General features: G+C 37.4%; 1 protein-coding gene across 1 annotated transcript; it reads left to right on the top strand.

Annotated features, from left to right (window-relative positions):
* Positions 1 to 4081: 4081 nt before the first annotated feature.
* On the top strand, positions 4082 to 5752 carry LOC109157529. The gene has a single exon (XM_019305385.1). The coding sequence runs from the start codon at positions 4082 to 4084 to the stop codon at positions 5750 to 5752; it is 1671 nt and encodes a 556-aa protein (XP_019160930.1).
* Positions 5753 to 13820: the final 8068 nt, after the last annotated feature.

The raw sequence follows: 13820 nt of genomic DNA, 5'->3' as shown, positions 1-13820 counted from the left end.
TCAGTCATCAGGTCCGTAGCTGGCCCATCTAGATCGTCGAGTGGAATGGTGAAAGTCATACGGAAGGATAACTGCTCCGGGACGGCCACTTCAACAAAAGACCCGTTCTGCGCAGTAACCCTGGCCGTAGTTGGAGGCAGCGAGTTGGCCGAGGCCGGAACGTTCGCCGTGAGGGAAGAAATAGGAGTCGGCGGCTGCAGAATAGAGGAGGTGGCACCCGTGGAAGGTCTCCGGGAGGCAGGCCGAGGAGCCTTCTTCTTGCCCTCCCTCTCGAGCCTTGACCGCTTAGAAGGTAGAGGGCGTCGAGGCGACCCAAAATCTATCCGCTTTCCCTTCAGAGGTGAGCGACCCATGACTAGATCAATGAGATGATGAGAGGGTGAAGAAACTAAGTGGCTATTTATAGGATTCCCCAGGAAAGAGGAAGAATCCAAACGACTCCGGCGAATCAGGAAAGATAGCGGAGAATCAGGACGTTATTTAGGCAATTAAGAGAGAAGATCTGCTGATTAAGAGGGAGGGAAGTTACTACTTTCCCACACCCGAGTTAGAGGACTGGGTATGAGAAAGTGAGGGACTAGTTAATGGGGTGAGGACCCCGACCCAAGAAGGCAGGCCCAAGAGAAGAGGCCCAGAATGGAGAAGAGCCCAGAATGGGTAGGTAGCGGCCCGAAAAGTGAGAATACGAGTCAGTAGTAAGGACCGGTAGAGACCTGGGCCGAGTCTAGGAGTCGGCCCAGGCCCAGGCTGGAGAGAAAGACTCGGCTTAGAGCCGTTGAGAAGCATTCATTGCAGCATTCAAAGGGCTCGGCCAAACGAACCGTTAGGGAAGCCCAAGGAGCCGTTGGCCGGCCCGGTAACGGCACCCAACGGCCCCAAAATGTAATTAGCCTTGAAAGCAGGCCTTCAATGTACATTAACTCGGCTAAAGGGGGGCCAACTATATAAAGGCCCCTCCATCCTTGTAAAAGGGGGGAGTCCATGCCTAGAGAATAAAGAAACACGCTCACTACCACTGCTTGTTATATTCTATTTTTAGTAGCTTTGTTGAAAGGTGTATCCACCAACCAAGGTTGTGTTGGACCTCCCTTGGCCCAAAAACCTTAAAACCAACAAGTATTATTAAGGTAAGTACTTATTTTATTTATTATTATTATTATTGGTAAGTAATTATTATTAATTAATTGGTTTTAATTAATTTCCAATCAAATTATAGTATATTTATTTATTAGTGTTGCAACATATGTAATGTACATATATATATATATATATATATATATATATATATATATATATATATTATTAGGGCGTAATAATATATTTAATTTAATATTCAATACAATAATAATAATAATGTAATAAAAGTAAAATTATATTAGAAAGTAATGATTTGATATAAAACTTTACCAATAAATGTAAACACAATAAATGTATTCATATTGCTAATCTCATTTTACCAATTATTATTATTTTTTTTATTCTTACTATTACTATTATGATTATTATTATTATTATTATTATTATTATTATTATTATTAAATAATAAATAATAAATAATAAATAATAAATAATTATTAGACAAAGTTTAGGATTGTCAGAATTATGAAGAAAGTTTAATAAGAATAATAAGTATTATTATGGTAAGTACTTATTTTGTTTATTATTATTATTATTGGTAAGTAATTATTATAATTAAATAATTATTAGACAAAGTTTAGGGCTGAACTTATCGGAAAATTATGTTGTGCATCCGTATGCACCATGCATGGTGCATACAGATGCAAAAACGACGTCGTTTTATTAAAAACGCGCGTCTCCCTTTTTTTTAAAAAAAAATATTCAGGTTCGATTCCCAGCAACAACTTATGAATTAAAATTCCAGAATTGATGAACTATAATTCCATAATCGATGAATTATAATTCCAGAATCTATGAACTAAAATTCCAGAATATAATCTATGAACTAAAAATTCCATAATGAATGAACTAAAATTCCAGAATCTATGAACTAAAATTTCAGAATCGATGAACTACAAATCCAGAATCGATGAACTATAATTACAGAATCAATGAACTAAAATTTCATAATCTATGAACTAAAATTCCAGAATGAATGAACAACATAATGCTGTTGCTGGGAATCGAACCTGGTTTTTTTTTTAAGGGGAGACGCGCGTTTTTAATAAAATGACGTCGTTTTTGCATCCGTATGCACCATGCATGGTATGGTGCATACGGATGCACATCATAACTATCCGAACTTATCCCTGCAAATATCTCTCACTCTAAAAAATGGGTCTCACTTCCACATCATCCCATTTGCAAATCATCTACAATTCACACTACATCCCTGCAAATCCAATCAACCTTCAAAAGTGGGCCCCAATTTCACTTCACTTAAAAAAATTAATATTTTTTTCTTAATAAATATTATTTTGTCTTCAACATTATTAATTTATATCAATATATAAAATATATTTAAATATTAAATATTAAATAAGTATTATTAAGGTAAGAACTTATTTTGTTTATTATTATTATTATTATTGGTAAGTAATTATTATTATTATTAAATAATTATTAGACAAAGTTTAGGATTGTCAGAATTATGGAGATGATTTAATAAGAATAATTAGTATTATTAAGGTAAGTAATAATAATTTTCTTTCTATAAGAATAATTAGTATTATTATTATTATTATTATTATTATTATTATTATTATTATTATTATTATTATTATTATTATTATTATTGTTATTATTATTGTTATTGTTATTATTGTTATTATTGTTATTATTGTTATTATTGTTACTATTGTTACTATTGTTACTATTATTATTATTATTATTATTATTATTATTATTATTATTATTATTATTATTATTATTATTATTATTATTATTGATGGGGTGAGAACCCCGGCCCAAGAAGGGAATCCAAGATAAGGAACGTGGGCTAGCAGTGAAAGAAGCCCAGTGGGAACTTGGGCCGAGTCCAGGAGTCGGCCCAGGCCCAAGTCCACAAAGGGACGGCTCAGAGCCGTTAGGCGACCGTTGAGAAGCCTCATTTAAGAAGACCCGGCCCCGGAGCCGTTGGAGGCATTCAAGGCAGGACTCGGTCAGACCGTTATGGATCCAAGGAGCCGTTGATCAATCCGGTAACGGCGCCCAACGGCTCGACAATTGTAATTAGCCTTGAAGTCAGTCATTAATGGCCTTCAAGTCGGTAGGAGGGGAGCCTGCTATATAAAGGCTCCTCCGCCCTTGTAATCCAGACAGGTTCATCCCAAGAGAAAGGGGAGACACACTGAAAGCTATTACGAGTACTGCCATTTCTTTGCAATTTTGTGTGAAAGGTGAATCCACCAACTAAGGTTGTATTGGACCTCCCTGGGCCTGAAAACCCAAAAACCAACACTAGCGCCGTCTGTTGGGATCGAACTAAAGAGCTACGTGACTCTCTAAGCTAGGCGAGTCCCGAAGTCGAACGAAAAAGCGTCACGAACATGTCGGAAGGACGAGACCAAGCAAACAACCGGAACAACGGGATAGAGGCAGATCTAAGAGACCAGTTGAACCAAGGAAATGAAATGGCACCGGTGAACCGGCAGCCGCCTATGATACCCCTAACCCCGGAACAACTCCACGCGATCGGACGAGCCTTCGCCGACGCGAGTCGAGGAGTGAGGGAACAGTCGGTTTCTCGGCCAATGCCTCGCCATCAACAACTGTCCCAGAGGCCGAAAGACGGACAGGAAAATCGACGGGCGGAAAGCCAGCCAGTACGATCAATCCTCTCAAGGCTGGGTCCGAATGCTGGGCGGCAGCCTGCGCAAGAACGACTAGGAGAAAGGGAGCCCAGTCGGCACCAGCAGGGCCCCGAGATCGGGAAACCGGTGGAGAAAGAGCTCGTACCAGGAAAACTAAGACTCGGACACGACGTACCGAGCGAGTAACGCACAACGATGACCGACCGGCCCAATCTGAGGTCGGCAAAAGTACGGAATCCACAGGAAACCGCACTCACAATGAAGGCGACGTGGCCAAATTGGCCCGAGAAGTACGAGATCTGAAAGAACAAATGGGGGGAAAGACCAAATCCCCTGGGCAGACGTTGCTCACAGCTTTGCCATTCTCTTCCGAGATCATGTCCTACAAAGTACCCGGCGACTTTAAATTTCCGGAACAAGCCACCTTCGACGGATCCGGAGACCCACGCGAACATCTGCTTAGCTATCAAGCCAAAATACAGGTCTTGGGAGTGCGAGACCCGGTGATGTGTCGCGCCTTTTTGCCCACGCTGAAAGGCTCAGCACAAAGGTGGTTAGTGGCGCTGCCTTCCAAGTCGATCCATAGTTTCGAAGAATTGGCCGACCGCTTCATGAGCCACTACGGGGCCAACATCAAGCCTCAGAAGGACCTGACTCACCTGGGAGACGTTCACCAAGAGGAAGGCGAATCTCTGAAAACCTATCTAGCCCGCTGGCAGAAGGAAATTCAGTCTATAGAGGAGGTCGAAGATCAGACTGCGCTCACCTTTTTCATCGAGTCTTTACGATCCGGGCAATTGTACCGGGATCTGCGGGACAACCGCCCGGCCACCTACGCGGAAGCCATACATATGGCCAACAAGAGGGCCAACACGGAGCAAGCCATGAAGCACAAACGACAACGCAAGGTCGGAGGATCCGCCGGCGGGAAGAGAACGCGAGCCGAAACGAAGGAAAGGCGCCCGGAAGTGACCCGGCGACCAGATGTCAGACGACCATACGACAAGCCCGTCGCACACCCTTACCGGCCGGTTCCCGAACGGCCAGTACATGAGATACAAGCAGTCGCTCCTCCTCCGCCTTCGCCGACTGACGACCACGCGATAAGCGATGAGGCAGGTAAGACCTCTAAATACTGTCGTTACCACAAGTCTTATACTCACAGCACGGAAGAGTGCTTCTATTTGAGGAAGATCATAGAAGGTATCCTCCAGCAAGGGACCCCGCCTCCTAATCAGTGGAGGCGGAGGTCGGCTACTCGGGGAGACGGGGATCCCACCGCCGCCGCGGAGAGCAGCCGGGGCAAGCAGCCGGCTTCTGAAGAGGACGAAGCCCAGTGGCGTCAAAATCCAGTTATTAACATGATAGTCGGCGGGCCCGAGGGCGGCGACTCGGCGAATACCAGAAAGGCCTGGGCTCGACAGCTATACGTCGGGACGATATACGGGCGTGAAGAAAGCTCGAAGAAGGCGTGCCGAAAACCGATCACGTTCACTGACAAAGATCTACCCGTGGGAGAGACATCGCATCGGGACGCATTGGTTATAGCGATGGATGTGAATGGAGTGGTTGTTCGGCGAATCCTGGTCGACACCGGAAGCAGCGTCAACGTGCTTTACCTCGAGACTTTCACCAAAATGGGATTGACCCGAGAACAGCTGAACCCCGTCAAAACTCCACTCGCCGGTTTCACAGGGGACTCGGTGGAGGCAGAAGGATCCATCACTCTACCAGTCGAGATTGGCAGTTATCCCGACGTACAGAAACTCAGTATGAAGTTCATCGTGGTGAATCTGGCCTGTTCGCATAATGCTATACTCGGCCGGCCAGGTCTGGAGGATCTAGGAGCCCTGATTTCTATCGAGCACCTTTGCTTGAAGTTCCGCACGCCCAATGGGATAGGGACGGTGCGTTGCGACAGGAGAGTCGCCCGCAACTGTTACCTACAAGCCTGTAGAGGAATGGGCAAGCGTGAGATGTAGGTCCATGAGATCACGGAAAGACCCCCAAAGAAGACGATGATACCTCGCCCTGAGCCGGCGGTGGAATTGGAAGAAGTTGAGATCGATCCCGATCAGCTGGATAGGCGGGTCCGAATTGAAGTCGGCCTCCCTGAGGAAGTATGAGAAGAGGTCATTAGAGTGCTCCGAGAGCACCGGCTGGTTTCTGCCTGGGGTCCGGAGGACATGCCTGGTGTCGACCGATCCATCATTGCTCATCGACTCGCCGTAGATCCCGGCCATCGGCCGGTTGTGCAGAAAAAGCGATATCTCGCCAATGATCGGAGGGAGTTTGTGAAGAAGGAGGTGAGTGATAAACATTATTTTTGTTGATATTTTTAATAATATTTTTATAGTTAATATACAATAATTGATTAATTTTATATCTATTTTTATTTATTATTGTGATTAGTAGCTTTGTTAATATTATTCAGTTTTAGGTTATTTTACTTATTAAATTTGTTTTATTATTTGAATTCTTTCAGTCCAATAATTCCTTGATCCTAATTTAATAATAATAATATTAATTTTAGTAATACATGATCAATAGGAATTTAATAAATGTAGATTAGTTATATATGGACTCTAATAAGATTATTATTATTATTATTATTATTATTATTATTATTATTATTATTATTATTAGTTAATAAAATGTGTTAGTCATCCCAAATAATTAAGTTATCCCTATTATTATCAAGTTTAATAATCTTTTATAACTTATTTGTAATCAGTTTTATAAATATATATTGTGTTTTAGTATTTTATTATTTGGTTAGTTTTTTTTTTTGACAGCCATCATATTAAGTTTAATAAATGTTAATTCATTGAGTAAAAGACCTTAGCTTGTCTTTCCCTTCGTAAATCAATGTCACCGGAAGGCAAGGATCAAGAGGTTTGACCGATTAATTAGCAGAGGCTTCGATGGCTTCCCTTGGATCAAGGCCTTCTGCGACTGCGGAATTTGAAGAGTTACGGGCAAGGCTGTTTGTATAAAGGGAGGCCAATCTTCAATTGTGGATCATCAATCTTACCCCGGAGCAACTCCGGTTGGTACGGCTGGGTTTGGTTTTCCGGTGACTATTTTCGGTGACGACGAAATTCTGGGTTTGATGAATTTTGGGTGGTGGCGTGGATATTTCTCCTTGGCGTAGCAACAATTTATGATCGGCAACTCTAAGTTAATCCTCGATGGCAGCCATTCTTGTTTAATCAATTTTCGACAACAAAGTCTGCTTAATTTGGTAGCACTGTTTGGCTTTACGATTTCTAGGAATGCATTTTTGTTTTCTTTCCCTTCATTTTTTTATCTTTTCTTTCAGTACAACACATTTGTGAGTCACACTACTTAACTTTTCAGAAAGCATTTCATTTCATTTAATTGCTATATTACTTAATGAATTTATATAATTGGTTTTGAATGATTGCCGTAATTCAATTTGGATTGTATTGAGATGCTAATGACTAGTTTTAAGGAGTTGATTCGGTAATTTGTGTGCTTAATTAGCTTCCTCAATTTGATTTAATTATGTAGTATTCAAATTCATCTTTAGCATTTGATTTCTAGTATTTTATATTATCGTCAATTATCTCTTTAAGTTTAGTAATTAAATTGCGTTGTATCAATTTCCTGTGGGACACTATTACTACAGTGACTCGTGCACTTGCGAGGACTATTCAAATTGTCCATCAATTTTTGGCGCCGTTGCCGGGGAATTGTTTATTTTGCAATTTAATTTTCTGTTTTTTTTTTCCTTTCGTTAATTGCTTGATTTTGTTCCCTACCCCTTCATTATTGTCATCTTTTTCATTCTTTAATCATGCATTTTATTTGATTCGTTCGTCTGTTTAAAAAACTGCTTTATATTTGTTCTTGTTTTCTGCATGCTTTATTTGATTGTTAATTTGTTATTTTGGCTTTTGTTAATTTATTTATTTCGCTTTCTGAATTCTAATTAATTTACATTTGATTTTGAATATGGTCTTTGATATTTCCTCCGTCACTCATTCCTTTACCTCCTAAATTTCACTCTTTTTGCATTTAAGTTATCTTTTATTTTATAGTAGTTTTTGTTTTCCCTATTCCTTTATTTATTTTTTCCCATTTCTTAATATTGCATGTTTTTTTTTTCTTTCCAATCTCTTTATTATAATTATCAATTTTTCTTTTCCTTCAATTTAATTTTGCTCATTTATTTAATTCATTAGTCCATTCTACTTTCTCAAATTTTTTTTCGTTCTTAATCACACAAATATTTAAAAAAATTTACATTTTAATATGTATTCCTTTTTGTCAAACCAAAATAATCCTTTTAATAATGATTTTGGACAGGTAAGTCCAATGAATGATTTTAATCAACGTCCTGTGCAAGACTCGTTTTATAATTCTTATAATTCGGGTTGGGAAAATCACCCTAATCTTTATTGGGGTGATAATCAAAATGATTTTCGACCAAACCAATTTAATTTTTCTTGGGATGATAATCAACATGATTATCAATCAAGTCATCCTAATTTTTGGGATAATAATCAAAATCATTTTCAAGCAAATCATCCCAATTTTTATTCTGATTATTATCAAAATGATTTTCAACCAGTTGAGTCACCACAACCTAAAAAACCATCTTTGGAAGATACCCTGCAGGATTATATACAGACCTTCAATAGGCGGTGATAGGCATATTTTACACTCATATTTTAGGTACATCTTTATAATAATTTTGCATTAATTATTTACTATTATATATTAATTATTCCATTTTAGAATTTAATATATAATATATAATATATAGAATATATATTACGTACTATCTAAAATATATATATATATATATATATATATATATATATATATATATATATATATTTATTATGTACTAGTTTACAGTTTATACATATATATGCGTTACATATATTTTTTAGTATTTATATTTTTATTATTTTAGTATTAGTTTATTCCACTCCCTAATTTCTTAGCATGCAACAAAATATTGAACCTTATATTTTATTTGCTTTGTACATGGCGTGTGGCAAAGAGGAGTCGTCAACATTGTGCGAAGATTGCGGCAAGACTGAGCAAGATCCATTCGTACGGCGCAAAAATAGGAATGAATTGAATGGTAGAATTCTATTTTGAGAATACTATAAATAGAATAAGCTTTCTATTGGAAAATGTTCATTCTTCCCCTCTCGAATATTCTTTAAGGTTGTTATCAATGTCCATTTGTGGCTAATTTCAAGTTGGTTTAGTGAATTGAAGCCCCGGAGTTCATAACGCTGTAAGGTTATTTATTTAATTTTATTATATATATGTTTTTATGCATTTTGAGTATTAAATATTCTTCTAAATTATTTGAATAGTTGTATCATTTAATTGCTAGGGAGGCCTACTAGTTATTTATTTGATATAATTATTTGCTATATTAGATAATGTTGTGCTACAAATTATTCTAATATTCAGTAGCAACTGGGTTAATTATTGACGGCTTAGTGATAATTGGACTCGGGAAGAATATTTTCCTAAATTAAATGCAACCGCTTGTGCTTGTGTTATTTAGTTTGTCGGTTTTCCTAGTTCCTATTGCTGCTATTAAATTAAATCTATAGCGCTTGTCTTAGGTTATTTAGTAGTTAGGGGTAATTAAACCGCTTGTGCTTTATTTACCTACAACTAAGGGAAAACAGAAATGAAATAATTTCACGACAAATATTCAATTGCATATTAATTACTTTATTAATCAATGATCAGTGTTAAATTCCGGTGGTGGATCTTTACTAACCAAGGTTTCTTATTATAAGTGTTTTCGATATATTATTTTCACTGTTTATTCGTTCGATTAAATTTCTCGTTTATTTAATTTCTCTTTTATTTAATATTTATTCTCGATATATTCCAAACCCCCATTATTTCCTTGAGCACAAAAGTTAAACTAGTTACTCCTCGTGGGATCGATCCTTACTCCCGCTACTACGTTTGTAAGGTTTTAATTTGGGAGCCTACGACAGCTCACCAAATTTTGGCGCCGTTGCCGGGGAGATTTTCTAGCTTATTTTGTGTTTATTTATTTATTTATTTCGTTATTTGTTTAATTGTTTTTCATTTGTCCCAAAAAAAAAATTAAAAAAAAAATCTTTTCTTTCGTTACTTTTACATAATTGCTGCAATATCTTTAGTGGTTTATGCCTATAACTCGATCTGCTAACAAAGAAGTCTTGTCGTACGATCCAGAAATTGAAAGAACTGTACGCAGGTGGAGGAAACAAGCTTTGCGCAAATTGGAGTTTAGTTATCTGGCTACCGATTCTACCAATTCTGATTTAGAAGAGGAACCCATAGCTCAAAATCAGACCTTAAAAGAGCTTGCAACTCCAAATTTAGATCAGCAACCTTTGTGCATCACTTTCCCTGCTCTGGATGCTAATGTCCAATTTGAATTGAAATCTGGGTTAATTCATCTTTTGCCTTCTTTTCATGGACTTGCAGGTGAAGATCCTCACAAACACTTAAAGGAATTCCATGTGGTGTGTTCAAGTATGAAACCCACTGGGGTTACTGAGGAACAAATCAAGTTGAGAGCCTTTCCCTTTTCGTTGAAAGATTCAGCGAAGGATTGGCTATACTATCTACCTTCTGGGAGCATCACCTATCTACCTTCTGGGAGCATCACCACATGGAATAACTTGAAGACCATGTTCCTTGAAAAATATTTCCCCGCTTCGAGGGCGGCCAACATTAGGAATGAAATCTGTGGTATAAGGCAAAACAATGGAGAGTCATTGTATGAATATTGGGAGCGTTTCAAGAAATTATGTGCAAGCTGCCCACACCATCAAATTAGTGATCAATTACTCATTCAGTACTTTTATGAAGGACTTTTTCCAATGGATAGAAGCATGATTGATGCTGCAAGCGGTGGTGCTTTAGTTGACAAGACACCAGACGCTGCAAGAACTCTAATTGCGAACATGGCTGCAAATTCTCAACAGTTTGGCAATAGAATAGTTCAACCGTCTAAGCAAGTGAATGAGGTAAATATTTCTGCTCTTGAACAACAAATTTCTGGTTTAACTACTCTTGTTCGTCAATTAGCTGTAGGCAATATGCAATCTGTAAAAGCATGTGGAATTTGCTCGGTAGTTGGGCATCAAACTGATGCCTACCCAACTCTTCAAGAAGAACCTATTGAACAAGTTAACATGGCTGGAGGTTTTCCTGGACAACCTCAAGGTAAGTATGATCCGTTCTCCAATACATATAATCCTGGATGGAGGGATCACCCAAACCTTAGCTATGGAAACTCACAAGGGAACCAGTTTGTTCAGAATCGTTCTAATTTTCAACAGTATAGAAAACCATTTCCTTCAAGACAACAACCGACCCAAAACTTTAGCTCAGGTACGAATCTAGAAGATATTGTTAAATCTCTTGCTACTAACACTTTGCAGTTTCAACAAGAAACACAACTATTCCAACAAGAGACAAGAGCTAGTATTCAAGAAACAAAGGCTAGTATTCAAAACTTGGAAAGACAAATGGGCCAACTAGCAACTACGGTTAGTCGGTTGGAAGCACAGAGTTCTGGCAAACTACCCTCTCAAACAGTTGTTAATCCTAAAGAGAATGTAAGTGCAATTAATGTTGAAAGTATGTCGCTGGAAAAGAATGTTGATTTGAATAAGGAAATAAGTGCAGGAATCATTGCCAACAATAAAGAGAAGTCCCAAGGTAAGCTTTCTTCTTTTTATGATTATGAACCAGTACCCCCATTTCCTCAAGCTCTTTTAGAACCAATAAGAGGAAACTCAAATAATGATCTGTATGAGACCTTTCGTGAATGTGATGCTAATAAACCACTTTTAGATTCTATGGAAAAAGTACCTCGCTATGCAAATTTTCTAAAAGAGGTACGCACTAGGAAAAAGAAACGAAATAATGAAAGAATTAAGGAAGTTAAAGTGCAAGAGAATGTCTCTATGGCTAGTCAAAGCGATCTTCCTGAAAAGTACAAAGACCCAGGTATGTTTACTATTCCATGCATGATAAGTGGGGTGAAATTTGAAAATGCTATGTTAGATTTAGGAGCTTCTATTAATGTCATGCCATATTCCGTTTACGCTTCTTTGAATCTTGGACCCCTGAATAAATCTAGTATAATAATTCAATTGGCTGATGGATCTACTACATATCCTAGGGGTGTGATTGAGGATTTGATTGTTGAAGTTGATAACTTGGTTTTTCCTGCTGATTTTTATGTGCTTGATATGGAAAATAATAATCATATTTTGTTAGGAAGGTCATTCTTAAAAACTGCAAAAACAAGAATTGATATTCATAGTGGTATGCTTACTATGGAGTCTAATGGTAAACTTGTGACTTTTAATATTTATGGTGCCATGAAATCTCCTAGTGATGATAATTTTGCAATTTTTGTTGATTCTTTGAAGCTTGTTAAATTTGTTGAAATTGCTTCTATTGAAAATAAAGAAGAACCAAATAATAAATCATCTTTGAGTCCTAATCTGCATGAAGGGGCTGTTTCTTTGAATACTCATAATCATCGAAGGTACTCAAAAAGACGATGGAAATTTAAAGAGATATCATAAGTCGTGCCAACGACGATAAACAAAGGCGCTGCTTGGGAGGCAACCTAAGGTGTGTTTGTTCCATTTTTATTTTATTTTATTCCCTATTTTCATTCAATAACCCTTTTTCTGCATGTTTTTATTCAACATTGGGGAGAACGTTGATAATAAGTGTGGGGGAGGGAATTTAGTTTTATTATTTGTTTGCATATGTCAAAATTTTCAAAAATTTTCACAAATATTTTCTTAGTATTTTATGTTAAATAAGTATTATTTTGAAAAATAATAATTTTTTTTTCTTTCTTGGAATGCATAACATGATTGAATAAATAGTTTGGCAAGTTGTGATTAGTTTGTTAGCATCTCTTGTTTGATATGTAGTGGCTATATTAAGTAAGCAATAAACCTGTGAGTGTTTTGAGCCACTGACTGACACTTCGGTCTTATTTTCTTTCTTTTGTGTGATTTCTTCCATAATTTTGTTTCTCTAGAACTTGCCTTGATTCTCTTTTAAAGCTAATTAGACCATGTATGATTCAAATGTGATTAAGGCCATTATTTGACTTTGAGCCTCACTAGCCAAATAACCGGTTTGTCCTATGATTTATTTCCCTTTGTTAACCACTTTGAGCTTTATGGCCATTCCTTTCTTTATTTTGGACCACATTACAAGCCTTTTATATCTAAAATAATGCCTTCACCCAGCTGAATAACTAGTGGAGCAAATTTTGGATTATTTTTGTAATCTACGTGAGGTTGGGAAGGATAAGTGTGGGAGAGATCACTTACTCTTATTAATATGATTGAGAGTGAGGTGAGTTGTATCTTCGTTGCCAATATGTCGTTGGTCTTCTATGAAAAAAGAAAAGAGGAAGCAGTTCACGATTCAAAAAAAAAAAAAAAAAAAGCATGAAAAATTGAAAAAAATGAAATGGAAAAATGAAGAATATACGTTTGAAAAAGAAGAATATTGCTGAAAATTTATGAGAAAATGAAAAAGAATCAGCAATTGATTTTGAGTTGAAGTTACTTCTAAATAAATGAAGTAAGGGGAAATTCTGGTAATACTGAGGAAGCATTCTGTACCTCAATGGGATGTGTTTTTTGATTGGAAATTGAGGGTGTTGGATTACTTGTATTTATTTGTTCCTCTAGTTTGAAGCTTTTGTTTAAGCTAATTTCTTAAAAATTCCCTACCTTAACCCTAGCCCCATTACAACCTGTGAAAAGTCCTTATGATTTGTGTCATGCATGACTCTTGTAGTGGTGATTGAGAAGATATGCAAGCCTATGGTAGAGCAATTTTATAGGAATGAACTTGAGTGAAATTTATACCCATCAAACGCTTGAGTGATGAGTGATATCCCTGTGATGGCTTACTTATTTAGTTTTCTCCATTTTCAAACAGGGTGCTAACTTATTAATTGCAGGGTGCTTCAGATTGTTGTTCATGATATGTTATGAGTTT

The sequence above is a fragment of the Ipomoea nil genome, unplaced genomic scaffold, assembly GCF_001879475.1.
Source record: "Ipomoea nil cultivar Tokyo-kokei standard unplaced genomic scaffold, Asagao_1.1 scaffold2783, whole genome shotgun sequence".
Taxonomy (NCBI): domain Eukaryota; kingdom Viridiplantae; phylum Streptophyta; class Magnoliopsida; order Solanales; family Convolvulaceae; genus Ipomoea; species Ipomoea nil.
Note: the sequence above shows the minus strand (reverse complement) of the source record. Positions and strands in the feature narration are given on the sequence as shown.

What these genes read in the sequence shown, in the direction of transcription:
- LOC109157529 (XM_019305385.1), top strand. Translation starts at nt 4,082, where the DNA reads ATGGGGGGAAAGACCAAATCCCCTGGGCAGACGTTGCTCACAGCTTTG.